This window comes from Eschrichtius robustus, chromosome 2 (genome assembly GCF_028021215.1).
Source record: "Eschrichtius robustus isolate mEscRob2 chromosome 2, mEscRob2.pri, whole genome shotgun sequence".
Classification (NCBI taxonomy): Eukaryota; Metazoa; Chordata; class Mammalia; order Artiodactyla; family Eschrichtiidae; genus Eschrichtius; species Eschrichtius robustus.
Genome location: NC_090825.1, coordinates 6,458,205 through 6,486,133, shown reverse-complemented (window position 1 = coordinate 6,486,133; position 27,929 = coordinate 6,458,205). Strand labels below are relative to the sequence as shown.

The 27,929-nt window shown below is 44.4% G+C and overlaps 1 protein-coding gene across 1 annotated transcript in view; it reads right to left on the bottom strand.

The window, feature by feature from the left end:
- MTRR (5-methyltetrahydrofolate-homocysteine methyltransferase reductase) overlaps window positions 1-27,880 on the bottom strand; it is a 35,347-nt gene extending 7,467 nt beyond the window's left edge. Inside the window, exons 1-11 of the mRNA XM_068535136.1 lie at window positions 27,804-27,880; window positions 26,613-26,780; window positions 24,743-24,896; window positions 22,867-22,984; window positions 14,860-15,238; window positions 9,455-9,577; window positions 7,802-7,955; window positions 6,603-6,691; window positions 2,880-3,060; window positions 877-919; window positions 124-310 (exon numbers count right to left, since the gene is read on the bottom strand). Of these exons, the coding sequence (XP_068391237.1) occupies window positions 124-310; window positions 877-919; window positions 2,880-3,060; window positions 6,603-6,691; window positions 7,802-7,955; window positions 9,455-9,577; window positions 14,860-15,238; window positions 22,867-22,984; window positions 24,743-24,896; window positions 26,613-26,741 (1,557 nt within the window). The 5' untranslated portion in view covers window positions 26,742-26,780; window positions 27,804-27,880. The remainder of the gene's footprint in view (window positions 1-123; window positions 311-876; window positions 920-2,879; window positions 3,061-6,602; window positions 6,692-7,801; window positions 7,956-9,454; window positions 9,578-14,859; window positions 15,239-22,866; window positions 22,985-24,742; window positions 24,897-26,612; window positions 26,781-27,803) is intronic.
- Between the last annotated feature and the right edge of the window lie 49 nt (window positions 27,881-27,929).

Here is a 27,929-nt window from a genome sequence, read left to right as displayed (position 1 = left end):
AGGGCATACATTTTCCTTTGAATAATTTGATGGGAATGGACCGTGCAGGGGACCCTACACTGTTTTTTCTCATCGGGCAAAGAGCACACTTTTAACGATGCCAAAACTGCCCACTCCTAGTACCTCGGGCGCCAGGGCCTTCTCGCCGTCTGCCCGGGAGGCATGTGTGTTCGGCTGAAGAACCGATTCAACCAGCGCGGCCAGCCAGCCCGTGCACACGCCCTTCCGCAGAGCCACCGCCGTGGTGTCAGACCAAAACTCCACGATGTTAAAAATGAAATGAAGCTTCCCTGGGTGAAAGAGGCTCGAGCTGCAGAGACACAGAGGTAAGTTTGTAAACTCCGCCTCAGGACTAACAAATACAGGCCGAGCTAGGCCTTTTTTACTGCATGAGGGTATTTCCTAATGGGCTCTAAACCTACCTTCTTCCTCTTCAGAAAACAGTTCTGTTGCTTACTTCAAAGCCCCCCCCGCGCCACCGGCCTAGTTTTGTGATGTCATTCAGGAGAGTTTCTGGTTACCTGTTGCCGCCAAGACTGAATGAGATTTATACCAGCTTTCCTCCCTCTTCCCTACGTCCACCCGGGGAAGGTGGCCGGGCACACCAGTAAAGGCCGCAGGTGGAGGACCTGCAGGCTCGCTAAGTGGGGACACGGCTCTGGACCATGGGGGCCACTGAAGAGCCACACCCTATGAAGTCCGGGAGGACACAGTCCAAGCCTGGTCTTCTTCACTCCTCATCACGCCTGCTACTGTCTTGCACAAATCTGCTAAGTTTTCAGTAAATGGATTTGTAGCTACTAAGCATTTGGAAGTCAGAGTTTCATTACATTTTAGGAGAAAGAGGCTAAGTATTATGTTAATAAACGTCAGTACCTTGCACATGAATATGGTCTGGGTTGGAGCTTAGGAAGATGTTCTGGAAAAAAATTAAAATAAGCAATTATTAATTCATTCCTACTGAAAATAAATTATATGCATATATGTAAATTATATGTAAAGATCTGAATTTGATTCCTATTTTCTTATTTAGAATTTCAAAATAACTTGTTTTAATTTTAAATCATATTTTAGAGCACACATAAATTCACTGTGTCTAAGTAAAATATCACTAAATACTTTTTTCCAATTCTTAAAGACCAGACATATCACATTTCCTCAATCTGAACTCAGTATTTCTACTTAAAAGCTGTTTTTTTTTTTTTTTTAAACATCAAAGGGTAGTAAGAGTAGGGTCCATGAATGGGCCTCAGAGTCAAGGAACCAATTACATTGTTTTCTGGGGTGTGTCCAGAGTTTCCAGATTTGAAAAAAGATCATGACCCAAAAAAGATTAAGGACTATGGAAAATACTTAGGCTTAAAATATTTTTCCTTCATAATATTTATATGATAATAACAAAAATAGGAGTGTAATGGTGGACATTTTTCAATCAAGTTAGCCAGAAACCTAGTGGTTTTAAGATACATAGGTACTCTTTTAAAAGGAGATTAAGAAGTCAGTATTTGAATATCTAATTGTCCACTATTAAACCCTGTTAATTTTTTGTGTTCAGTATGTTATATTTTTGATAGTTATTTAGCAAAAATTTAGAAAGACCTTTCTAAAATGTCTTACAGTTGTAATATCAGGATAAGGTTGAATAGAGGGCTCACCTTAATACTTTAGTTATATTAAGTTTTCTTACAGAAATTAGAAAATAATTAAAACTTTTATGTCTCAATACCTTTAATTTTTTTACATAACTATATAATAAATGATACATATAAGCTTAAAAAGGTAACAGAAAACCTATAAAAAGAATTGGAACAATTCTTCTGTGATTAACAGCTTTACAAGACTTCTTGTAACTTCCCTAATGGGTGTTCCGGTTGTTATCCCAAGCCCTCTATTAGCTCAAAAGCCTCGGCTGAGGAGGGTAAGAGTGTTCATTCGCCCAGGGAAGCAGGGAGAGCAGCCTCGCCCCTCTGAGGAGGAGGAAAGAGAACACTGAGAAATAAAAGGGGGAAGAGGGCAGGGCCTGACTTGTAAAGCAGGGTGCCCTTAACCGTACTCGGCATCAAAAGGGACCTTGGGTAAAAAGTACACGTTTTCCTGTCACCAAACACAAATGCAAATTTTGAACAGTTTACTATTTATCACCAAGGAAAACCGAGGGGAGACGACAAAGTTACAAGCGTAGGAAAGGAACAAAGGTTTCAAAGTCCTGTAAGATTCTGACAGTTACTGCCCCTAGCAAGCGCCTCCAGTCCCTGCGGCCAGCTCCTCAGGGAAGATCTCAAACTCTCGTCTGCTGGAGCATGAGGACCAGAAGACACAATCTGGGCAAAAACCCAGCATGTGATCTTTTCACATTTGGATGTTCTGTCTCCCCCAAGGCTAACGCCCCGGGGCACCGTGAGTGAGGCCACTTGTTTGTACTGGTGGACTTGCCCAGGTGGGAACATTTCTGTACCCTGCACACAGAGCGCACGCTTCATCAGACTCCATCAATTAGCACTATCTTTGAAAAAGGCCCTTTTCTTGGAAACCTCATTTTTAGATAAAATTTGGCTACAAGCTTTCTGAAAAACAGAGTAGAGGCCGAAGGCTGAGGAAAAAAAAGAGAATTAAGGCTGGCTATATTAAGAGAGCAATGACAGTGGCAATGGTAGGAAAGAAAAATTAAAAAATAAAAATTTAAGCTTGGAAGAGAGATTCTTTGACTTCCAGAAGGCAGTTCAGCGGTCCAGGCAGCGGGAAGAGCAGCCGTAAGACGCTTACTTACTGATCACGGTGATTGAGACGCACTCCCACGGGCCTGCAGAGAACTCAAAGGTGCTCCTACCACGGAGAGGCTGCCCCTCGGGGCTGGGGTGACTGTGACAGCGACCACTCACCAAGCAGGAGGCCGAGCGGAGGCTGGCAGGACGGAAAGGCCAGCAGGAGGTCTAGGAGGCAGGCACGGGAGTCTCTGACAAAGCGGTTGTAGTCGGCCGCCCCCTGCCTGCTGCACAGCTCCTGCAGCCGTCGCTTCTCCGCGCCGTCGCCAGTGTGGTCCACGAGGGCTCGCAAGAACGCCTGTGGCCGAGGAAGCCGACTTAAATCACCACGTGCTCTGTGGTCACAGCCGTGAGAACGCGGGGTGAGTCCCCACCTGGGGGTGTGTCCAGTTATCCAAGAAAAAGTGAGTGTGGTCACTAGGAGCGTGGGCACTAGGAGCGTGGTCACTAGGAGCGTGGGCAGGACAAGAGCATTGCATTTGTTATTCGTTTTAATGGCAGCCTGTTAGGCAAACCCCACTTTTATGTTCCATTTTTGGTCACCTTCCCTATATCTTAAACCAACCCAATCTCAAATTACATGGCAGGTATATGTGAGTAATCAGAAAGTCTCACAACTTAACGTTTTTATCTCGGGACACAGTACCTGTTCTTGCCTTAGCTGGTGATTACAACCCAGATTTCTACATTTATTTGACCACTGTTATGACAGACACCGGGCAGGTAAAGCACTGGGCAAAGAGGACACCTGACTTGCCCAAAAGGCTTCACAGGCGAGTGAGAGCAACAGAGGTCAAGAAGTAGCCAGTGTGCGACAGGCCGCCTATCCACCAGGGCACACGGACGTTCAGGGCTTCTGAGGCCACAGGCTCCCCAGAAGGCAGGCTTGAGCCGAAAGCTGGCTGCACGGAAGAAAGGAAGTGACGGGCAGCCAGAGATGGCAGAGCCACAGGGGGGCACGGGAGGCAGGGAAAAGCACGGTTCTTGGGGAGCACGTGCGCTTCAACACAAATGCCAGGAAATGCGGACACGGGCAGAGGCTGACAAACAGTGAGGGCCCGAACCTCCAGACCCCTGCACGGGGACTCTGAGTCACCTCGGACCCATCGTGGAAAGGGGAGGAGAAGAACATAAATAAAGCAAAACAAGGAAGTCCCGGACCCCTAGTCTCAAAGACGGAACCAAGTCCAAACTCTTGGGCAAAAGACCAAACTTGCTAATGACAACTTTTGGTTCTAATGCAATTCCAAGCACGTCCATCATGGGACATATAAAGCTCTCATTACTCACGGGAAGCAAAGAGCTTCGGCAAGTCATCTGCATCAACGCTACCTGAAACGCGAGTGGGCACCACTACTTTTTATTCCATGGCTCCCACATCCCGGAGGGCTGGATGCCCTTAACAGGGAAAATGAGATCCATGTTCCTGTGAGGGTCACGGGTTTCCAGTGGCCCAGCCAAGAATCCCTGCTTAAACTATCCAGATACCAACAAATTACATGGCTTCTTCAAAGTGCCGGACACAGAACAAGCAGCTGGGAAACGTCGTGGCATAAAGCCCCAGGTCTCTGCATGGATCTCTGGTAAGACAGGAGTTTACCAAGAACACTTCACACCACGCTTTCTCAAGTCAATAAAATTCCCTAAATTACAGGCTATAATAGTAGCAATTGTAAATCCTTCACTTTACAATTACAGAAACTTCAAGGTACTAAAATAGGAAATACAGCACTGTGCAGAGAACTGACAAATGTTACTAAAACTTAAATTATAAACATTTTTAACATAGTAATTCTACTCCAAGGAATTTATTTTTTAAAAAAACTTCAGGGGGCTTCCCTGGTGGTCCAGTGGGTAAGACTCCGCCCTCCCAATGCAGGGGGCCCAGGGTTCGAACCCTGGTCGGGGAACTAAGAAGTCCGCATGCATGCCGCAACTAAGAATTCGCATGCTGAAACTAAGACCCGGCGGAGCGTAATAAATAAATAAAAATAAATCTAAAAAAAAAGTTTTTAGAAAAATTTTTTAATAAAAATAAAAAAGACTTCAGGTACTTCCCTGGCAGTCCAGTGGTTAAGACTCCACGCCTCCAATGCAGGGGGCATGGGTTCGATCCCTGGTTGGGGAACTAAGATCCCACATGCCGCCCAGCGCAACCAAAAAATAAATAAATAAAAAAAAATAAAAACATAAAAAAGACTTCAAACAAGTGTGCAAAGATGAATCAGAATGTTCACCTATGTAGGTTTTTTAAATAGTGGAAAACTGGAAACAACCAACTGTCCGTAATCAAATCAACAATTGTTTTTTTCTTAAAAAAACATTTTTAAAAATTTATTTATTTAATTTATTTTTGGCTGCACTGGGTCTTCGTTGCTGTGTGCAGGCTTTCTCTAGTTGCAGCTAGCAGGGGCTACTCTTCGTTGTGGTGCGCGGGCTTCTCATTGCAGTGGCTTCTCCTGTTGCAGAGCATGGGCTATAGGTGCGAGGGCTTCAGCGGTTGTGGCACGTGGGCTCAGTAGTTGTGGCACTTGGGCTCTAGAGCACAGGCTCAGTAGTTGTGGCGCACGGGCTTAGTTGCTCTGTGGCATGTGGGATTTTCCTGGACCAGGGATCGAACCCGTGTCCCCTGCATTGGCAGGCGGATTCTTAACCACTGCACCACCAGGGAAGTCCTCAAATCAACAACTGTGTTGCACCCATAGCATCTTTTAAAAGTATCTTCAGTACCTTTCCATGCTGGAATATCCAAACTCATTTCCTTTTAAGTAAAAAAAGGCATGTTGCAGAACAGCACATATACTACATGACCTCATTTTTCTTTAGCAAAACAAAATCCAAGTGTTAATTGCAGGGGTTTGATTATGAAGGACTTTTGCTTCCTGAGTTACTTACTTTTGTGTCCAGACTTTTTATAAGCATATTACTTTTGCAGTAAGGAAAGATATATTTTTAAATATGTACTTCATGAAATTTTCAGAAACGGTAGAGTTAAACTAAAATTGTGAAACTATTTAATCAAGAAGTTCTCATCACAGTGAATTGTAGATTTACTCAAATTATATCTAGGACTAAGCCTCTCCATAAAGTAGTTCACTTCCCAAAGACTACAAATGCAGTAAACACAATAACAAAATAGAGAATAGACACTGCACTGCGGACAGGGTAGCCGAATAATAGTACTATTTATGCTCATTGGCAATACAAGTTTGGTAAAGCACAGCTTGGAAAGTGTACCCATGAATATCCACTTGAGTAACATGGTTGTAACAAAATCAGTAGTTCCCAGCATAACACTGACATCCAGTGGATCTTTCTGTCTCCAAATTCATCTAAACATCAATATAACCTACCAAAACCCTTCAATGTTCCCTGAAGAATTCTGACATAATAAATAAGTACAGGTTTTTACACAAAAGGGGTCTTCACAACATTAAACAGGTGGCAAGCAGTGGAAAGGCCCTACACCCCAAGCTTCCTGCCACCAATTAAGAGAGAAAAAGTGTCCACACACAGCTGGAAAACACATGCTACCTAGGGCCACTTTCATCACTAGTTACCGTGCTACATCAAGTTAATGTCTAGAAAAATAAGATTAAGAAAAAGCCCTACCTTAAAAATCTCATTTCAGTAGAAAACAAAAAATTTCAGTATAAGCACAACATAAAAATATTTGCCCATGACAATTACAAAGACACTGCACACCTTGGGAACTATTTTGAACACATGCTGTGAAGACCATATTTTCTAAGCCTTCAAAGGGCAAATACCAGATTTAATAAACCCTACAAAGAAGTGAGCATATTTTTAAATAGTCACCCAAAGAAGAAAGAAAAATACCTTTTTAGGAAGCGCTCGTATTTCAAGGCACCAGGTAAGAAGGAACTGGAGAGAACACTTCTCGGGTATATGCTGGGGCAAGGCTGCTCCTTTTCAGGCAGACGGGAAAGAGTCAATGACACAGAAAACAGAGAAGACAATGTTTTCCATCCATAAAAACACTAATAGCTGTAATATTTTACATTATAGTGCTATCAAAGTACTTGAGGCAATATGACTTGTGGCAATGTTTATTCAATCAAAAAATTTCCTCAAAAGGAATACAGAAGAAAAAGCCTACTTTACAAAAACAATGGTTATAAATTCAACAGCATTATTGTACCAGCCATACCTACCAAATCTAGGTACACCAAACAAAAGAAAGGGAAATTATCCAAAACCACTGAACAAAAGAAAGGAACAAAAAGCCAAAAGATGGCAGTGGTCCAATAACACTGCCTATCATCTTCAAAAAGAATTTCAGAACTGACTGAATTCCAGTTCAAGATTCTAACCAAATAACTAAAAAATAACTTCCTTTAATTATGGAGCAAGCAATTATTTTCATATATTAAATAAGCAAAAACAAATATGCTATGAGAAACAAACATTAAAAAAAAAAAAAAATTTCTTTTTTTTTTTTTTTTTTTGGCCGCGCCATGTGGCTTGCAGGATGTTCCCCCGACCAGGGATTAAACTTGGGCCCCGGCAGTGAAAGCCTGGAGTCCTAACCACTAGGTCACCAGGGAACTCCCAACAAAAAACTTTTAAAAAAGATTCATATAATACAGTTTTTTTTGCATGACAATTTTAATATGCTAACCCAGAAACAAAATAATGCTGATTGCAAAAAACAGCCTAACAAATCAGCCCAACTAACCAACCTGCTTCTCCAAAACCAGTTACATTCATTTTTTTAAGCGTTCCCCAGTTTGCTGCAAGCTTGCTGATTTCCAGAGTTTTGAAAAAGCTGATTCTTCTACTTCACGTTTAATGTCCGTAAGCATCCAATAAGCATAAACTCTATTAGCATCTCATTCAGTGTAACTGACTCATTCAGGGCACCTGACGTGAAAGCTAAAAACCCCCAAGACCAGCAAGTGGCTGTGTTCCACCTGCTGATCCGTGGCCGACCCCCGGGCACCTGTGCAGACTCGCCCTGGTCACCTCCAATCCCCTGGCCCAGTGACATCCTGGGAAATAAGAGATCAGGGCTGTACCTTTCTTCTTCGTGTCTGCCTTAATGTTCAAGATGACACAATGTTCTCTCCTGTCTGTGAGCTGCAGTCTTTGGAGTAGGTGCTGTACCTCAGAGTCACTGTTGGGACAGATCACGTTAAAGGCATCTCCAGGCTGGTAGGAAAAATCTGTTTTCTAGAGAAGAACCAACATGAGATACAAAAAATTCCACATGAGTTAAAGAGTTTTCGTTGTGGGGTAACAGAGTTTTAAATATATGACCATTTGAATAAATGAATTAGTTTATTGCAATTAGAATTATTTTGTTTCTAACAAGTAAGCCCAAGTAACCAAACAAACATACTTTTATGAGGAGTTATTTTTAAAAAGAGATTCTGTAGTTATCCAATGTTTTTCTTTATATTGAGTATTCATAGACTAGAAATTAAGACCTTCTGCCTCTTCTAAAAATTAAGGTGCTCTGGTTAAGTAGTGTTTCAATAATCCATGTAAAAATCCTCTCATGAAAACATACACACACACACATTAGGAGCAAAAGAAACTACTTAAGGCCGTCTGCACTGGTTTTCAATTTCCTTTCTTTACTCCTTTCCTTTGGGGAGGAATAGGGGTCGGGGAGAGCAATTTCTTTTTCCTTAATGACACACGACGTCAAACCACCTGGCTCGGTACTGGCCGTGCACAAACCTGGGCTCCAGGTGGAGCCACCTCCCACAGCAGGTCTACTTAGAGCGGTGTGGGGTGTGGAGCGCTCTGGAGAGGGCCCTCTGGCCACACATGCTCACACCTCTAGCCTGGGAGGGACACAGGCTGTCCCTAGCAGGTGGCCAAACCTCTCCTCTTTGTGACAAAAGTACAGAACAAGAGTGAAATAGTTTGGTGTACATACGATATTTAGCAATACGGATTAGAATGTTCAAAAGGAAAATGGAACTACTCAATACTACGTAAGCAAAACCATCTAGTTCTGACGCCTGTCACATTTCTTTCTCTCTCTGAGAAACTCAATTAAACCCACATCGACGGCCTTGGCGCACCCTCTTCTGAGAGCCCAGCCCGCGGAACCTCGCAGGGCCCTCGTCAAGGGTTGAGCCACGTGGCTGTGAGGACGTACAACCACAGCTTCTTAACCTGAGGCCAATGAGGCAGCGGCTGGGGAAGCCTCACGGATGGGGCTCAGAGAGGGAGCACATAAACAAACGCCCGAAAACTGTGTGCAAAGTGTTTATACACAATCATTCTTCTGGAGAGGGGGTCTGTGATTTCTTCCAGATCCTCAAAGGAACAAGGACCACCACTCTGCGAAGTGAACGTCACACGACTGTCTAGTCTGGCTCTACTTCCACTAGCCGCTGGCCTCAGGTAAGCAGCTTCCTTCCCAGGGGCTCTTATATGGAAATACTGCTCTGATTCCATCATTCTTTCGCGGCTTAATGAGTAAGGCAGTAACACTTTGCTCTCAAGTAGAATCACCTCCAGTCACTCATTTTAGCCCCTCCTTGAAGTGAAAAGAAAAGGTATGAGGTGGAGAGAAAAAACGATGGGTCAAGAATAAAAAGGCCGCTGTCCAGCCGCAGGCCTCACTCTTCCTGAGTGTGTAGATGAGGACACAGCACAAGTCTTTGCACTTGCTGACAACATCCCTGTGCTCAGAAACACATTCTGTAACTTACTGAAATGTCCAGTTCTATCAGAAGAGTGGTTTTTATGGCATCATTCATAGTCAGTTGAACTGCCTTTGAAATGGGAACGTGAAAAACTGGATCCACTGAGGTCACAGGTGCTTGGCTTTCCTCCTTGAGAAACAAATGGGATAAAATATTACTAAATGCAGTTTTCAATTACACTTACCACTGCTTCACTTAGTGACAAGGTGAGAGCTACAGGCTCTTTTAAAATGTCCTGCTATTTAAGTATTCTTCTCTAAGGTAAATGGCTACAGACATAAACGTAAATGGCTACAGACATAAACGTAAATGGCTACAGACATAAGGTAAATGGCTCAGTCTTTCAGAAGAGAAGCTCATCTACACCTTAAACTTGTCTATTAGACTTTAGAATTTGAGATATACGGAAAATATCAGATACTACCATCTTTCATGTAAAGGTCTAACAGTCTTCCTCATGAACTATGCAAAAAGAAATAGCATGCATGCATGCATATTTCAGAAGGAGATTCTAAAGGAAATGACAGATGTCTAAGGTTGGAAGCTGTCTGCACAGATGGTCACAGGAACCCTCAGAGTGGTGGGCTGCTGCTGCCTAACAGAGCTTTCTCGACAATGGGAATGTTCCATTTCACTGGTCGATAACGGAAGTCACTAGCCACATGTGCCCACTGAGCACTTGGAAACATGCTTGTGTGACTAAGGAACGGAATCCTTAATTTTATTTGATTTTCATTAATTTAAATTTAAGTAGCCACACGTGGGAAAATATTAAGAAACCCAAATCTTTGTACAACCCCCTCCTTTCATAACTTGATGTTCCTAAGTTCTATTAAAAATAGAAACTTACATCCTAGAAAGTGCTAGGCAATTAATTTTGGATAAGTGGCTGCATGGGAAAGCTAGAAGGAGGGTCAGGGCTGAGAGCCTGCGAGTGGAAGGAAGCAGGGCACGGCCCCCAGCAAGGCTGCTGGGAGTGCCCACAGGTGGCCCTCAGCCAGCTCACAGTCGCCTCTGAGGATCACCTGAGCACTCTCAGGTCCCACCTGCTTTCAGAGGTAGCCCATATCCAGTGACGAATCAATGACTCTAAAGGCCCAGCCCCTCTGCACAACTCAGGACAACTCTGAAGGGCCATCCCAGCTCCAGACAACCCCGTGAGCACAGCTGGGGCCTCTGCTGAGACTGCATCCCAGCTCAGCTTCTCCCAGCGCCCAATCCTGCTTCTGTCCCCTCACATCCTGGGGTGACGAGGACACCCTAAAAAACCATCTCACAGTGATCCCCAGGAACCCAGCCTGGGACAGCCAGCGCCCGAGTAAACCAAGGAAGTTGCTAAAATGGGAGTGTGGAGCTGGACTGCTGGCTGGCCATAAGGACACCACATGGCAGCAGTGCAACAGCTATGTGGGATGGGCACCCCTGGAAGGGAATGCACTAGCTGCTGTGGGTACACGTGCTTGGCAACCATGAGGAAGCAGTACCGATTCAGCCGGTGGAATTAAACCGGAAAAAGTGCAGAAAGCCGAGAATAATTAATCAACAGCTAAATTCTAAGTGTGAGAGCCAGAGGACAAAGCTCAAGCGCTTATCTCCTGCAGCCTGAGGGCAGAGAAAGCCAAGGACTGACTCAGGTAGACAAAGAATGGGAGGGGGACATCTGGGTGAAGAGCTTGAATCCCTAGATCCCTTGAGCCCTTTGAGCCTGCAGACGTGGCCACTCCTGCCTATTAAGAGCAAGAACTCCCTTCTCGAATTAAGACAATGCAGGGACTCTACCCCTGCACCCCATCTCTCCTCCTGGCTGCTGGACCAATAACTACAATTAGGTAGCAACAAACCTGGCTGCTTGTGTGTTGGGCCAGCTCCAAAGAAAGTGCAGAAAGTGCAGAAACATTCACCAATAGAATATGTGCGCACAAGATAGAACATTGAGGTCCTGGGTCAGGCAGGGTAGAACATAAATGTGGATAAAGGATTTTTTCTAGCTGGGACACTCTCCTAGGATACGGGCTTTACACGCTCTGGCATGAGCCCCCAGAGATGATGTGAACATGCTGACAGCAGGGTTACGAGAGCAAAGAAAAAGCAAGGGCCTGTACTAAGTGGGGCAGAAATGCCAAGACCAGGGCCAGCATCTGAAGACAGGATTAAAAGCTCAGAGAAGAGGGCCTACTAGAGTGGATAAAACCATGTAAAGCCAAACCCCACCAGATGACGATGTTCCCTGAAGCACCCAGAGAATACAGCGCTGCCAAGGCCAACAGGACTGTGCTGGTGAGAGGGGCACCAGCACCAGTGACTTCAAGGCTGGCCTCCCCTGCTGACCGGAGCTCACAGACGGGGCTCACAGCAACAGGAAAACCAGGATTCCGCCCCACCCACCCACAAGGAACAGAGGGAGGCGGGAGCACTTAGCCAGGAAAGCCGGGGGGCACAATTATCACGGTGAGTAGGAAAGCTGGGGTTTGCCAGGGGGCCTGACTCTCAGAATTAGTGGAAATGACTGAAAACATGGCTCCCGGAGGGTGAAAATGAACGGGCAGCCAACAAGGGCACTGGACCAATCCTGACAAGGAGAAGACATGAAGGAGTCACGAGCAGGAGGCTGCTCCTCGTTCAAGACCCCTTGTCCAGGTCTGGACCTGCGCCAGCTGTGAGACCCAGAGCCCTCTGAGTGCAGGAGCAGGCAGGCTCCCAGGAGGGACTCCGCACGGCACAGAAACTGCATCCGGTAACGCCTGCCCCAAGGGGGAAACGTGCACTGGGCCAAGGGGAATGTCCCAGTACTTCAGGGACTGCTGGACGACGGTCCAAGTTGATGCCGTTACCCCAAGTGTCATCACGGCCCAGTAACAGAGTGAGGTCTACGAGGCCAGGCAGTAAATGGAGTCCTGGCCCAAGCCCGGCTCAGTGGGTCCACGGGTCACTTGGTAGTGAGCATAACCCCACACTGGACTCCTGGCCTGTGGGCTAAGAGCTGTCAGCGGGGAAGGCCAAGAGGAGGCCTCTGAATTTGACACCAGCCTCTCTCCTCATCAAGGTATAGAATGAAAAACAATATAGCATCCTAGGAGGAAAGGCAGATAGCAATATAATCCTTAAAAATCTAAAGGATACAGGAGGGTGTCCATCATAGCTCCATGGAATTCACCAGCCTGGCCCCTGCGAAAACCAGACGGATCCTGGGGGATGACAATGAATGCCAGAAACTCAAACAAGCAGTAGCTCCAACTGCGGATGGATGGTTTTCTTTGACAGAGCAGTTAACACGGCCTCAGGCACATGGCATGTGGACAAAGGTTTAGCCAAGGTGCTCTTTTCCATTTCTATCCCTAAAGAGGAGCAGACATGTTCACTTTCACTTGAACATTTACAATTCTACCCCAAGACCACGACATCGTTCCTGCTTGCTGGTACAAGGCAGTGCGAATAAATGAGGAACATCCGGACACCCAGCAAAACATCACACTAGTCCACAGTATCGGCACCATTATGCTAACCAGATGATGCTGGAGTCTTCTGTGCCGTATGGAGATTGAGGGCCTGTGGTGTAAGTACAATTTTTAGGATTCCAATGTTTCGTGCGTGTCAGGACATCCCCTCCCAAGTAAAGGATATACTATCTCATCTTGCACTTCACTTCACCTAGAGAGATGCATTACACCTGGCAGGCCTCTCTTCAGGCTCTGGGATGCTGAAATACCGCTCCAACCCAAACACCAGGTGACACAAAAGTGGCCAGCTTTGAGGGGGCCTGGAGCAGGAAGGAGCTCTGCAGCAGGACCCCGTGACACGCTCACCGGAGGCCATGCTGCTTGTACTGCAAAGTCCAGGAGATCCCATGGCGTTAGAGGCAGAAGGGGTGGGGAGACGACGGTGTGGCGTGAGTGGGTCCAGCTGAAGGCTTTCTTATGGCTGCACTGAAGCTCAGCTTCCCACTCGGCCCAGTCCTGCTTCCACCCTCCCCTCCCCCACCCACCCTGCCCCCAAGGTGATTATCCCAAGAGGATGCCCTAAAAAAGGAAACTTTTTTCCCCAACCCCTTACCCTCTAGGTATATCCTTTGAACAGATTTACACAAGTTTCCCTTAAATAGCTGAGATTTTTAAAAATCTTTTAGCCACATTGCCAACAACTCAAGCCTATTTAATGATACCTACCATAAAAGAAACTCTCAGCAGATCCTCAGTGAAGTGCCTTGTCAGATCAGTCAGCGCTCACCGCCTCTGCCACATGCACCCATCCTTGCAGCGAGCACACGGGGGCTGGCTCTCCACACGCCCATGCACCCTGCTCCCACCAGCCCGGCATGTTCACTAGAGCCACCCATGCCTGGTCCCAGCCCTGACTACAATGTACTTATTGTGATGACCCCACTTAATAAATAATGAAGTATGAGTGCAAAAGCAATAACCATGGCTGGTCATATAAAACCATACCTGTTTATCTGAATGCATCAGAAAAACACTATAAAAATATGATGCTAAAAACACTAATATCATCTCAGATATATGCAAACAGTTCTAGTAAACTAGAAAGCTGGACTTACATTGTTTCTAAAATGTCTAAATGGTTCATCATTTAATAAAAAGAAACAAAGAAACAAGAAAACATGATGGCTGTACTAAAGGTGTGATTTATGCGAGAAAGCCCTTGTGGGACTCCAATCAGCCACTCTAAAAAAGAGGGCTTGGCTCCGCATTACAAGATTGGCTGCACTGGAAATTTATTCCAAGCATGCTGGAAGAAATTTCAGGGTACCATATACTGGCAATCATGGGGTAATATTAGCTATTATTCAACTTGATGCTCAAAAATTTAAAGACCACTTTAAAGTCATTTATTTATTGACAGGAAAAATACTCTAGGCAAAGAGAAAAAGACTTAATATAGACAAAAATATATGTGTCAGATATTATCAAGAAAAAGAAAAACCCACAAAGTGGAGTAACCCAGAATACCAAAAATCCATACTGGGAAAAGATTTTCCTATAAATGAGTCCTCTGAGTTTAGCTGCTGAGATAATTTCCTGACTGCCCACAACAACTTGCCCTCATCTGGCTGACATATAAAGTGAGAAACCAAGAAGTTAATTCTCCAAAATAATGGAGAAACTGAGCTGTTAACCATTTCCTTCTTCAAAGAATAACAACACAAGCAGGTGTGCAATGTGTGGAGGTAGCACCTCTCCAGTGACTACTCAGTTCCGCCACTGCAGTGCTGAAGCAGCCACAGGCACCGTGTGAATGGATGGGCATGGATGGGTTCCAGTAAAACTTTATTTACAAAAGAGAGGTGGGAGATCACACTCTTCCTGCACGCCACAGTCTGCTGGCCTCCATCATAATGTAATTTAAAAAACACCACCACCACCACCACCCACGGCACATAAAGTAAAACTGCTTACCTGGCCAAAGGACTCCTCCAGATGCACCTGTAAATATTCTGGTGGTAAAGCGGGAATATTCAGAGAGGCTTGTGAAAGCGGGGGTATTGAACGGATAAGCGAGGGCTCAAAGTCTGCAATCAATGTATTCGATTGACCTCTGTTCACAGCATTTTGCTCTAAAACTTCAGCATCCTTTCGTCTGGAACCATCTAATCTCAGAAGTCCAACCTGTGATTCAATGTGTAATAATTCCGGTGTCACGGGGTCTGTCCTCCGGGAGGCATTAGATGCCATTGTGAGAGTTCCATTCATCTCCTCTTTTCCTCTACTCAACAGAAAATGCTTCGCCAGGGCAGCCCAGAGTCCGTTAATCCATGGCTCAACCACAAGTTCTAAACTGGATTGTTGTAATAAAAAAGGAAAAAAGAAACAAATGCCTAAGTTCTCCATTTAAATACATAACAATTGGATAATGGCAGAATCTGTCCATTTGGCAGAATGCTGTGCAACTGTCAAAAACACTAAATATGGAGGCTATTCAGAATACAAAAAATACTTATGAATGATTAAGCTAAAAAGCAGAACATTATTGTGTTCATTAGCGCTGCGCTGTAAAAAATTCAGAGAGCAAAAATGAAGATAATTTAGTAAAAGGTAATAGGAGTGTGATTCCTCTTAACTTCCTAAAACAGAGCTGGTAATTTAAGAAGCCGTAATTTTAAAGAGGCATGCTAAATTCTGATGAGGCTAACAGTACTTACCCAAAATCCAAGTCTACTCTAATATCACAAATGATAATTACATCAATCGAATGCACCATCTTTTTTTTTTTTTTTTGCCTAGCTAATTTACTGATCTTTGTTTCCCACAGATTAAAATATCACCAAGAAACCACTCCAGATTAACGCTCTTTTGACTAATAATTCAAACCTTCGATCAGTTCTGAGCAATTATGCTGGTAAAATTTCCAGGCAGGCTGACCACAGGGGAAAAAAGCAAGCATCCTTTAGGAGAGCTGAATTAATCATAAATACAGGGGACTTCCCTGGTGGCGCAGTTGTTAAGAATCGCCTGCCAATGCAGGAGACACGGGTTCAAGCCCTGGTCTGGGAAGACCCCACATGCTGTGGAGCAACTAAGTCCGTGAGCCACAACTACTGAGCCTGCGCTCTAGAGCCCGCGAGCCACAACTACTGAAACCCACGCGCCTAGAGCCCCTGCTCCGCAACAAGAGAAGCCACCGCAATGAGAAGCCCGCGCACCGCAACGAAGAGTAGCCCCCGCTTGCCGCAACTAGAGAAAGCCCACGCACAGCAATGAAGACCCAACACAGCCAAAAATAAATTAATTAATTTTAAAAAAAATCATAAGTACATTTTAAAATACAGTAGTCTACGTACTACTAGCAAAGTATGAGGGCTCAACAATTACAGTCCCTACACTCCCTGAACAGAAACCGTACACAGAGTGTACAGAATTGCTAAGAAAGACTGCATCAGGACCTTGGGAATAACATCTTTGTCATTTACAATCACAACTCAAACAAGTTATCAATTAAATTCCAATTCATAAAGCTAAATGACAATTAAGAGGAGACATATTTTAGACCTCCATGTTACTGAAACTTGGACCATAATTTCATCATATTCATTTGGTGCTCACAGTACATAGTTCCAAATTTGGTCACACAGTACATCTATCCCTCAGAAGCCTTTGGAAGAGCAAGAATATAAAATCCGCAGTTCAATAATGACAGCTACATTTAACACCCCATTCTCACAACTCAGAAATAATAAGATGATAATACCCATAAATCAGAAAGCTCATACTTGCTGCATGCTTACTACATGGCAGGCATTGTTCTAAAATAACAACTTGTATTAATTCATTTGGTGCTCCAAAGAACCTTACACAACATGTACTATTATTATCTATTTTACAAGGGAGAAACCAAGGCACAAAAAGTTTAAGTAATCTGACCAAGGTTTCACAGTCAGTAAGTGGGGAAAATCAAGGATTTGAACCCAGATGTATGGACTCCAGTCTACAGTCTTAACCCCTTCAATGTGGTGGTACTTTAAGCCAAGGTGCCTCCTTGAAAATATTTTAATTTTACAAAAGAGTACTTAGGTTGACAATTTAAGAGATGCAGGCTGCTGAAATATACATTCAAGAATTTTAGGGAGAGAGGAGAAGATGGCGGAAGAGTAAGACGCAGAGATCACCTTCTTCCCCAAAGATATTTCCTCCCCAGAAATACATCTACACGTGGAACTGCTCGTATAGAACACCCACTGAATGCTGGCAGAAGACGTCAGACCTCCCAAAAGGCAAGAAACTCCCCACGTACCTGGGTAGGGCAAAAGAAAAAAGAAATAACAGAGACAAAAGAATAGGGACGGGACCTGCACCAGCGGGAGGGAGCTGTGAAGGAGGAAAGGTTTCCACACACTAGGAGCCCCTTCGCAGGTGGAGACTGCGGGTGGCGGAGGGGGGAAGCTTCGGAGCCACGGAGGAGAGCGCAGCAACAGGGGTGCGGAGGGCAAAGCGGAGAGATTCCCGCACAGAGGATCGGCGCCGAGCAGCACTCACCAGCCCGAGAGGCTTGTCTGCTCATCCGCCGAGGCGGGCGGGGGCTGGGAGCTGAGGCTTGGGCTTTGGTCGGATCCCAGGGAGAGGACTGGGGTTGGCTGCGTGAACAAAGCCTGAAGGGGCTAGTGCACCACAGCTAGCCGGAAGGGAGTCCGGGAAAAGGTCTGGAGCTGCCGAACAGGCAAGAGACTTTTTCTTGCCTCTTTGTTTCCTGGTGCGCGAGGAGAGGGGATTCAGAGCGTCGCCTAAATGAGCTCCAGAGACGGGCGCGAGCCGCGGCTATCAGCGCAGACCCCAGAGACGGGCATGAGACGCTAAGGCTGCTGCTGCCGCCACCAAGAAGCCTGTGTGCGAGCACAGGTCACTCTCCACACCGCCCCTCCCGGGAGCCGGTGCAACCCACCACTGCCAGGGTCCTATGATCCAGGGACAACTTCCCCGGGAGAACGCACGGCGCGCCTCGGGCTGGTGCAACGTCACGACGCCTCTGACGCCGCAGGCGTGCCCCGCCTCCCCCGTACCGCTCCCTCCCCCCGGCCTGAGTGAGCCAGAGCCCCCGAATCTGCTGCTCCTTTAACCCCGTCCTGTCTGGGTGAAGAACAGACGCCCTCAGACGACCTACACGCAGAGGCGGGTCCAGATCCAGAGCTGAACCCCGGGGGCTGTGCGAACAAAGAAGAGAAAGGGAAATCTCTCCCAGCAGCCTCAGAAGCAGCGGATTAAATCTCTACAAAGTGACGTACCTGCATCTGTGGAATACCTGAATAGACAACGAATCATCCCAAATTGAGGAGGTGGACTTTGGGAGCAAGATATATTATTTTTTCCCCTTTTCCTCTTTTTGTGAGTGTGTATGTGTATGCTTCTGTGTGAGATTTTGTCTGTATAGCTTTGCTTTCACCATTTGTCCTAGGGTTCTGTCCGTCATTTGTTTTTTTTTACTTAAAAAATTTTTTTTCTTAATAATTATTTTTTATTTTAATAACTTTATGTTATTTTTCTTACTTTATTTTACTTTATTTTATCTTATCCTCTTTCTTTCTTCCTTTATATTTTTTCTCCCTTGCACCTAAAGCAATTAGAGAAAGAAGAACAAAAAAACCCCAAAGTTAGCAGAAGGGAAGAAATCATAAAGACCAGATCAGAAATAAATGAAAAATAAATGAAGGAAACGATAGTAAAGATCAATACAACTAAAAGCTGGTTCTTTGAGAAGATAAACAAAATTGATAAACCATTAGCCAGATTCATCAAGAAAAAAAGGGAGAAGACTCAAATCAATAGAATTAGAAATGAAAAAGGAGAAGTAACAACTGACACTGCAGAAATACAAACGATCATGAGAGATTACTACAAGCAACTCTATGCCAATAAAATGGACAACCTGGAAGAAATGGACAAATTCTTAGAACTGCACAAACTGCCGAGACTGAACCAGGAAGAAATAGAAAATATGAACAGACCAATCAAAAGCACTGAAATTGAAACTGTGATTAAAACTCTTCCAACAAACAAAAGCCCAGGACCAGATGGCTTCACAGGCGAATTCTATCAAACATTTAGAGAAGAGCTAACCCCTATCCTTCTCAAACTCTTCCAAAATATTGCAGAGGGAGGAACACTCCCCAACTCATTCTACGAGGCCACCATCACCCTGATACCAAAACCAGACAAAGATGTCACAAAGAAAGAAAACTACAGGCCAATATCACTGATGAACATAGATGCAAAAATCCTCAACAAAATACTAGGAAACAGAATCCAACAGCACATTAAGAGGATCATACACCATGATCAAGTGGGGTTTATCCCAGGAACGCAAGGATTCTTCAACATACGCAAATCAATCAATGTGATACATCATATTAACAAACTGAAGGAGAAAAACCATATGATCATCTCAATAGATGCAGAAAAAGCTTCTGACAAAATTCAACACCCATTTATGATAAAAGCCCTGGAGAAAGTAGGCATAGAGGGAACTTTCCTCAACATAATAAAGGCCATATATGACAAACCCACAGCCAACATTGTCCTCAATGGTGAAAAACTGAAACCATTTCCACTAAGATCAGGAACAAGACAAGGTTGCCCACTCTCACCACTATTATTCAATATAGTTTTGGAAGTGTTAGCCACAGCAATCAGAGAAGAAAAAGAAATAAAAGGAATCCAAATCGGAAAAGAAGAAGTAAAGCTGTCACTGTTTGCGGATGACATGATACTCTACACAGAGAATCCTAAAGATGCTACCAGAAAACTACTACAGCTAATCAATGAATTTGGTAAAGTAGCAGGATACAAAATTAATGCACAGAAATCTCTTGCATTCCTATACACTAATGATGAAAAACATGAAAGTGAAATTAAGAAAACACTCCCATTTACCATTGCAACAGAAAGAATAAAATATCTAGGAATAAACCTACCTAAGGAGACAAAAGACCTGTATGCAGAAAATTATAGGACACTGATGAAACAAATGAAAGATGATACAAATAGATGGAGAGATATACCATGTTCTTGGATTGAAAGAATCAACATTGTGAAAATGACTCTACTACCCAAAGCAATCTACAGATTCAATGCAATTCCTATCAAACTACCACAGGCATTTTTCACAGAACTAGAACAAAAAATTTCACAATTTGTATGGAGACACAAAAGACCCCGAATAGCCAAAGCAATCTTGAGAACGAAAAATGGAGCTGGAGGAATCAGGCTCCCTGACTTCAGACTATATTACAAAGCTACAGTAATCAAGACAGTATGGTACTGGCACAAAAACAGAAACATAGATCAATGGAACAGGATAGAAAGCCCAGAGATAAACCCACGCACATATGGTCACCTTATCTTTGATAAAGGAGGCAAGGATATACAGTGGAGAAAAGACAGCCTCTTCAATAAGTGGTGCTGGAAAACTGGACAGCTACATGTAAAAGAATGAAATTAGAACACTCCCTAACACCATACACAAAAATAAACTCAAAATGGATTAAAGACCTAAAAGTAAGACCAGACACTATAAACTCTTAGAGGAAAACATAACAGAACACTCTATGACATAAATCACAGCATGATCCTTTTTGACCCACCTCCTAGAGAAATGGAAATAAAAACAAAAATAAACAAATGGGACCTAATGAAAATTAAAAGCTTTTGCATAGCAAAGGAAAACATTAACAAGACGAAAAGACAACCCTCAGAATGGGAGAAAAGATTTGCAAATGACGCAACTGACAAAGGATTAATCTCCAAAATTTACAAGCAGCTCATGCAGCTCAATAACAAAAAAACAAACAACCCAATCCAAAAATGGGCAGAAGACCTAAACAGACATTTCTCCAAAGAAGATATACAGATTGCCAACAAACACATGAAAGAATGCTCAACATCATTAATCATTAGAGAAATGCATATCAAAACTACAATGAGGTATCATCTCACACTGGTCAGAATGGCCATCATCAAAAAATCTACAAACAATAAATGCTGGAGAGGGTGTGGAGAAAAGGGAACCCTCTTGCACTGTTGGTGGGAATGTAAATTGATACAGCCACTATGGAGAACAGTATGGAGGTTCCTTAAAAAACTAAAAATAGAACTACCATACTACCCAGCAATCCCACTACTGGGCATATACCCTGAGAAAACCATAATTCAAAAAGAGTCATGTACCAAAATGTTCATTGCAGCTCTATTTACAATAGCCAGGACATGGAAGCAACCTAAGTGTCCATCATCGGATGAATGGATAAAGAAGATGTGGCACATATATACAATGGAATATTACTCAGCCATAAAAAGAAACAAAATTGAGTTATTTGTAGTGAGGTGGATGGAGTTATAGAGTCTGTCATACAGAGTGAAGTAAGTCAGAAAGAGAAAAACACAGTATGCTAACACATATATATGGAATCTAAGGGAAAAAAAAAAGGTCATGAAGAACCTAGTGGCAAGATGGGAATAAAGACGCAGACCTACTAGAGAATGGACTTGAGGATATGGGGAGGGGGAAGGGTAAGATGTGACAAAGTGAGAGAGTGGCATGGACATATATACACTACCAAACGTAAAACAGCTAGCTAGTGGGAAGCAACCGCATAGCAGAGGGAAATCAGCTCTGTGCTTTGTGATCACCTAGAGGGGTGGGATAGGGAGGGTGGGAGGGAGGGAGATGCAAGAGGGAAGAGATATGGGAACATATGTATATGTATAACTGATTCACTTTGTTATAAAGCAGAAACTAACACACCATTGTAAAGCAATTATACTCCAAGAAAGATGTTAAAAAAAAGAATTTTAATGCTCAATCCAATAGATGAACAGGGAAATCGAAAACCTCTGAAGTAAAAAATGAACTGAGCAATAGGACTAATGGATTTATGGGGGTTTAGCAATTAAACAGCTCATACAGGACAATAAACATTTAATGCCAACAAGGTTCGGGGTTGGGGGGAAGCCCAATACAAAGGGACAAAACTAAAAGATAACGCGCAAGGAAATGTGATAGAGCTTTGTTACCAGAAAGGACGTGTGCCCTCGGAAGATGGAACAAACCCACAGTATCACAGCTGCAGAAAACGACGGATGTAGTGGACTCAAAGGCTGAGTTATGGGGAAACAGAAGTGTCTCCAACACGCCCGTGCAAGGTGATATACGTAGAAAAGCACGACCTTTGCTGAACTTGTCATGATGCATAAACACAGATCTGGTGGGTGAGATTTGCCTAGTAGAAAAAAAATCAAAGGCGTGTGTGTGCTGTTTTCTGGCTAAAGCAGTTCAAGGATAAATGACAGCATAAGTTGTAGCACAGTACCTGTAAGGTTTCTGAATTAAGACATTAAGAACATTTGAAAGGTGGCACATAGAGTGAAATGCTGAATTGTAAAAACAAGAAAAAAATTAATGAAATAGAAATTATATTTCCGGTTGGCATGGTGGCAAGTGGCCAACAGGAGGAAGAACACGGAGGAGCCAGTGTGCCGGGAAGGCCTCTGACCCGCCTCCTCCAACCGTAACTCCTGGCCGCTGGGCACCCTCCACGTGGGAGGTCCCGAGTCCAGTCGCTCCCGTGGGCACACGCTACCCAAGTGCCTAAAGAAAATGCTGACTTTTTGCAAACACCTACACACTTTTAAGACTAAGGTAACTGTACTGGGGAACCTTTCCTAGTTTCTTCCATTAACAGATACTGAGATGGATAAGGCACATTAAAAAAAAAATCAGCAAAATAGATAAGTGAAATTCTGGATGGTCTTCTTTGGTGCTAGAATTAAAGACAGCTAACAAAACTAAAATAAGACTTTCAACATCGAAGTTTAGTGCTAGATCAAAAGTGAACCCCTTTTATAAACTCACTAACTTTCATCATGTACAAATGTACAAACAAGGTTTACTGGAAGTGACAGAAAATACGTTGCTCTTACCCTACACAGTCATCCGCGTGGCCAGTGTCATAGAAACGCTGGGCACCAAGCTCTTGAAATCGTTTATCAATTATCTTCCCCCCATTACAGAAGTACGTGTATTCTGAATCACCCAGACCTAAAGAGCCCAAATAGGTTATCAGTATGCAATAAGGTTTAAATTTAACCACATACAGAAGAGAGAAACAAAACGTTTAAAACAATACCACTCCATGCTGTTGTTGATGGAACAGGAAATAATGTATAGCTTCACATTTTCTTATTTTTTCCTTGAAAAATACTAAGTATACAAATAGAAACAAATAAATACTTAGGCCCACTGTTAACAGAAATAGATCTCACATTTTTGTTTCCATGAATCTGTGTAAAAATATGGCAATCTATAAACAAGGATTAAAAACAGGTAATATCTGTATTTGCAGACTTTTCCAATCTACTGCAGGGTCTGCAAAGTATAGCCAATTGTGAGCCAATTACCACCCACTGTCTTTGTAAATAAAGTTTTATTGGAACACAGCCAGGTCCACTGGTTCACACCTTGCTATGGCAGGTTCAAGCGACAACAACAGAGATAAGTAGATGGTATAGAGACCAGTGGCCTGCAAAGCCTAAAATATTTACTATCTTGTCCTTTACCATTTACTGACTCCTAATCTAGAACATGAAGAGGTTACATCTGAAACACAAACAACCATTTATTTGCTCTGTTTCTGTGTTGGATAAATTAAGAATTGCTTCTATGTTTCCTGGTAAGAAATGGACTAATATTTTCATACTTAGTTGAAAATTTAAAATTAAAAGCTTAAATTTCTTAGTTGTTTAACTGTCTTCCTGGATTTTTCCTACAAGAATGAGGTGAGCAATTGGTGGGTCCATATATGGGCCTAAGACTGACTAAAACGGTTGGATAAGCTTCAGTGTTTCCTTTTAAATAATTTTTTGAGGAATTTTTAAAGCAATACGTACATGTTCACTCTTGAAAATAAAGAAACTGCAAAAAAACAAATTAAAAAGATGTGAACACTCTAAAATGCTCTCTTGAATACATTACATGACAGATCTTGGCCAGGGTCACAACCTCAAATCTCTAACCAATTATTTATCATAGCACATTCCATCCTTCCTAGATATCTTCCCCAAAATAGTTCTCAAAGGTGAATACAGATCACAAGCCAGGCAAATGGACCCTGAATTCCCTCTCCGGTGCCCTATCTTGCTGAGCTGGCACTTCTGATCCTTTAACATTTTAAACCTATACTTCACAGAGCCCTAGGCCAGTGCTTCTTAAGCTGGGATACATATTAGAGTCACCTGGGAGCTTTAAAAATACTGATACCAGGACCCTACCTCAGAACAATTAAGTCAGAATCACTGGAGGGGGGCTCAAAATAATGGAATTGGAAGGAAAACTCCCCCAGCGGATCCCAGTGCATGGCCAGGCTTGAGAACCACATCCTAGGGGAATGGGTCTTAACCTAGGGAAACCATCAGATCCACCTGAGAGCTTTAAAAAAACAACAACAACGACAAAAAAACCACCAGCATGCCAGGTCGCTCCTTCAGGGATTCTGTTCTGGCAGGTTTAGGGTGGGGCCTGGCCACTAACATCGTGAAAATATTTCCTGGTTGAATCTGGTGTGTGCCCGGGGTTAAGGTGCTACTCAGGGGCTCTGCAGAGGAGCTGCAGCGGGGTGAAGACTGGGGAAACAGCACCTTATTTACATTCAAATATTATACATACATAAAGTATTTATACAAAAACCCAAAAAGGACAAAACCCAGGCAATCACACACCACGGCTTTGAAAGATACATTTAGATACTAGAGTTAAATCCAGCAGCAACAGTACAGTAAGTGCACAAAATACAGTCCACACCTAGTAATCCATACCACAGGTGAGCCAAGAAGTCACTCGGCAGCGCCTTGTCCTGTATGGCTTTAACAAACTTGCGGGCTGTGTCTGGCGGGTCTCCGTTGCCCGTGGTAGAAACCACCACCACAAGAGGCGCTCTTTCAGTTTTCAGATCATACTATAAAATAAGGGTGTCATGTCAGAGAGCTATTGTTGTATGTATTTTTGACTTAACACATCAGCAAAGTAATCAGGTTAATTTTCCGTCTTGTTGTCTGGATCGCATAATGGCAGAGAGGTACACAGAGCATTTTAAAGTTGGCAAAGAAAGTGTTACTCCTCAGAAATCAGGAGACCTGGCTGTCAGGAAGGGCCCGACTCCCTCAGGGTTCCAGAGAGCCGAGAATACGGTCAGTGGTAAACTGAGGTCATCAGTGTTTCCGAGCCTTACAAACCAAGTTTCCTTATTCTAATTCTCAACTAAATCGAAGTATTTCCAATAAAGCACTTCCCTATCTCTATTCGTTTCGACTCCATGAGTTCTGCTCCTCAAGGGTATCATCTAACGTGGCACAAAGGAACTCATCACTTTATTTTTCATGCTGATGTAACAGGCAAAGACTTGAGCTAACGTTTTACCGGGCTTATAGGACACAACACAACTCTATGCAGTTTAAAGTCACTTTACTTTGAAAAAGACTACCGTGATCTAGGAAGCAGAGAGCTATCAATTTAAACTTGGATCAGGAACAATTGGAGAAATCACTCAGCTGGGAAGAGCAAACAACATGACTAAGGTGGCAGCCAAAAAATTCACTACTCACCTAACTTTCAAATAGCTGCTGACCCCACTGGGGTCACTGGTGAGGGGGTCAAACCAGGGCTGGTTATATGATGCTAATGACTTTGTTTGTAGTAACAGATTCGGACTGTACTCCACCCTGTGGCAGCAGCAATGTGAATTCACTTTGAAGGTGCTGTAGAATCATGGAGCCTGCGATTGCTGGTGTCCCCCAGGACCCTCCCTGCTGGGTAAATGACTCCATTGGGGCCACCCTAGCCCTGCTGCATCAAGGAACTTGATGGTTTCCCTGCTATGCACTGAGTTTATAATTCACCTCTGCTGCTGACAGGCTAGTCTTTACAACTAGAGATGCGGGAAAGACCAGAGGAGGTTGTGAACTTGAGTGAGAGTGCACTGCAGGGGTGGGTTTTCAAGTACTGAGCTGAATTCAAGGGCTTAGTGGCCGGCACATCACTGTGTGGTATTAGGGAGGAGCCCCTGCTCGTTGCTAGGGCCTGAATTGTATGAAACTATAATCTGAGGGTCTCAATCAAACCAGTTAGTCTGGGCACAGATCTGTTACGATCTCATGTATCCTAAGGTGGGAACTTCTGCAGCGACTGAACGTGATAAAAACAAGCAGTCCCAAGTCTTCTGAAGATCCTTCCACCTCCACTTTAAATTCTATTTCACAAAAGAATTCAATGGTTCTTCACCTGGAGGAACTCTGGCATGAATTTCAGGGAAGTTACAAACGGGGCAGCGGGATTCATGAGGTGGAAAGCTCCCATGTTCCTGTGAACACGCAGACCTCATTTGTTCCCAGGCACCCCGTGAGAAAAACAAGGCGAATACTACTATTTCCATCTACAGTTGAGAGTAGTTACTCGTCTTAGTTTTTAAGACTATGTAGTTTAATTCAAAAAAAACACACACACACACGTAGAAAAAAACTGGCAGGAATCTTGCAACACAGTTCATAAAATAAATCTCTAAGTGTTAAAAGAAAAAAAGGATCATGGTGGCATTCGGCGTCCCACTTTGTTGTTTAACGTCGCTTCCCAACCAGAATACTTCAAAGTATGAAACACCGTAAAAATCATGACTTACCTTGTGAGACTCACTTATACAGTGAAGATCTGCAGAAAATCCATATGCAACTGCTTTTTCACTTATGTCTTCGGCTATGGCCTGTGCCTGTCCTCGCTGCGAAGCATAGAGTAACAAAAACCTTTTCATCACCTCAAAGCATCTGCTGCTACAGCTGTAACAGTTACACTGGAAAACAGAAAAGGGAAAAAGGGATTTTCTTTCTAATGAAGCGGTAATCAACCTGCAGGTTTGAATTCTCTTAACTTAAAATAACTTCAACAATATGCACACATAATACGAAATATGCTTCTAAGTTTGTCTGTTAGCATTAATTCTAAAGGTTGAAGAGAGAGAATTCATTAAACCAAGGAGGATACAAGGTATGAAGCTCGAATTCCGCGGCTCACAAATCACATTCTGGGGCCAGACTACTGGGGCTTGAATCCAGCCACGATGGATCACTCACAAGAGCAGAACTTTAGACCAGCTTCTCAACTGACCGGTGGCTCAGCTCCCGCACCTTCAGAGCGGGGACGATGACCACAGCCACCCGACGAAAACAACGGTTGATGGAAACGGCACCGCGTATTATCAAAGCTAAGGACCCGGAGCCCTTCCCAGGAGCCACGCACGGTCCTAGGAGCTTCAGAGCATGAGGCCCTCAGCCCCATAACGACCTCGTGGAGCCGCTACTGCACCCCGCATTTCTCGGGGGCGGCTCGCCGGCACCCGCAGGGCAAGGTCCGGCGGACAAACAGCGGAGCAGGAGCCCGCGTCCGGGCGGGTCCTCGCTCCCAACATTCCTGACTCTCCGGCGCCCCGTCCGGACACCCTCGCCTGACCCTGCGCCCGAATGTGCCCTTTGACCCCGTCTAGAAAAGTGTTCCGAACAAGACGCCGACAGAGGAAGGGTCCACAGGGACCTGCGGGACCGGCTCCGCTGTGCAAACGCCGCGGCGCCGCCGGGGACCCGCTCCCAGAGGCAGTGGGGAGGCCTCAAGGCCGAGTCCCCGGTGCAGCCCGCCCTCCGCGCGCGATCCCCGCAGCCCCGAGGGGCCGGGGTCCTGACCCACCCGCGCGCGCCCAGCCCGGCCGGGGGAGGGACGCGGGGGCGCGGAGGCCGGTGCCCTCGCCGACCCCGAGCCGCCCCCCTCGGGCCCGTGCTGGGCGGGCGCCGATATCTGGAAGCTGCGGCCGCCGCGCCCTCACCTGCGGGCGTCCGCCTGGGACGCTGGGGGAAGCGCAGGTACGGCGACCCCTGCTCCCGCGCCTGCGCACACAGTCGGCGCCCGAGACCAATAGGAAGCTCGGGAAAGGAGCTGGGCCAATCACGGC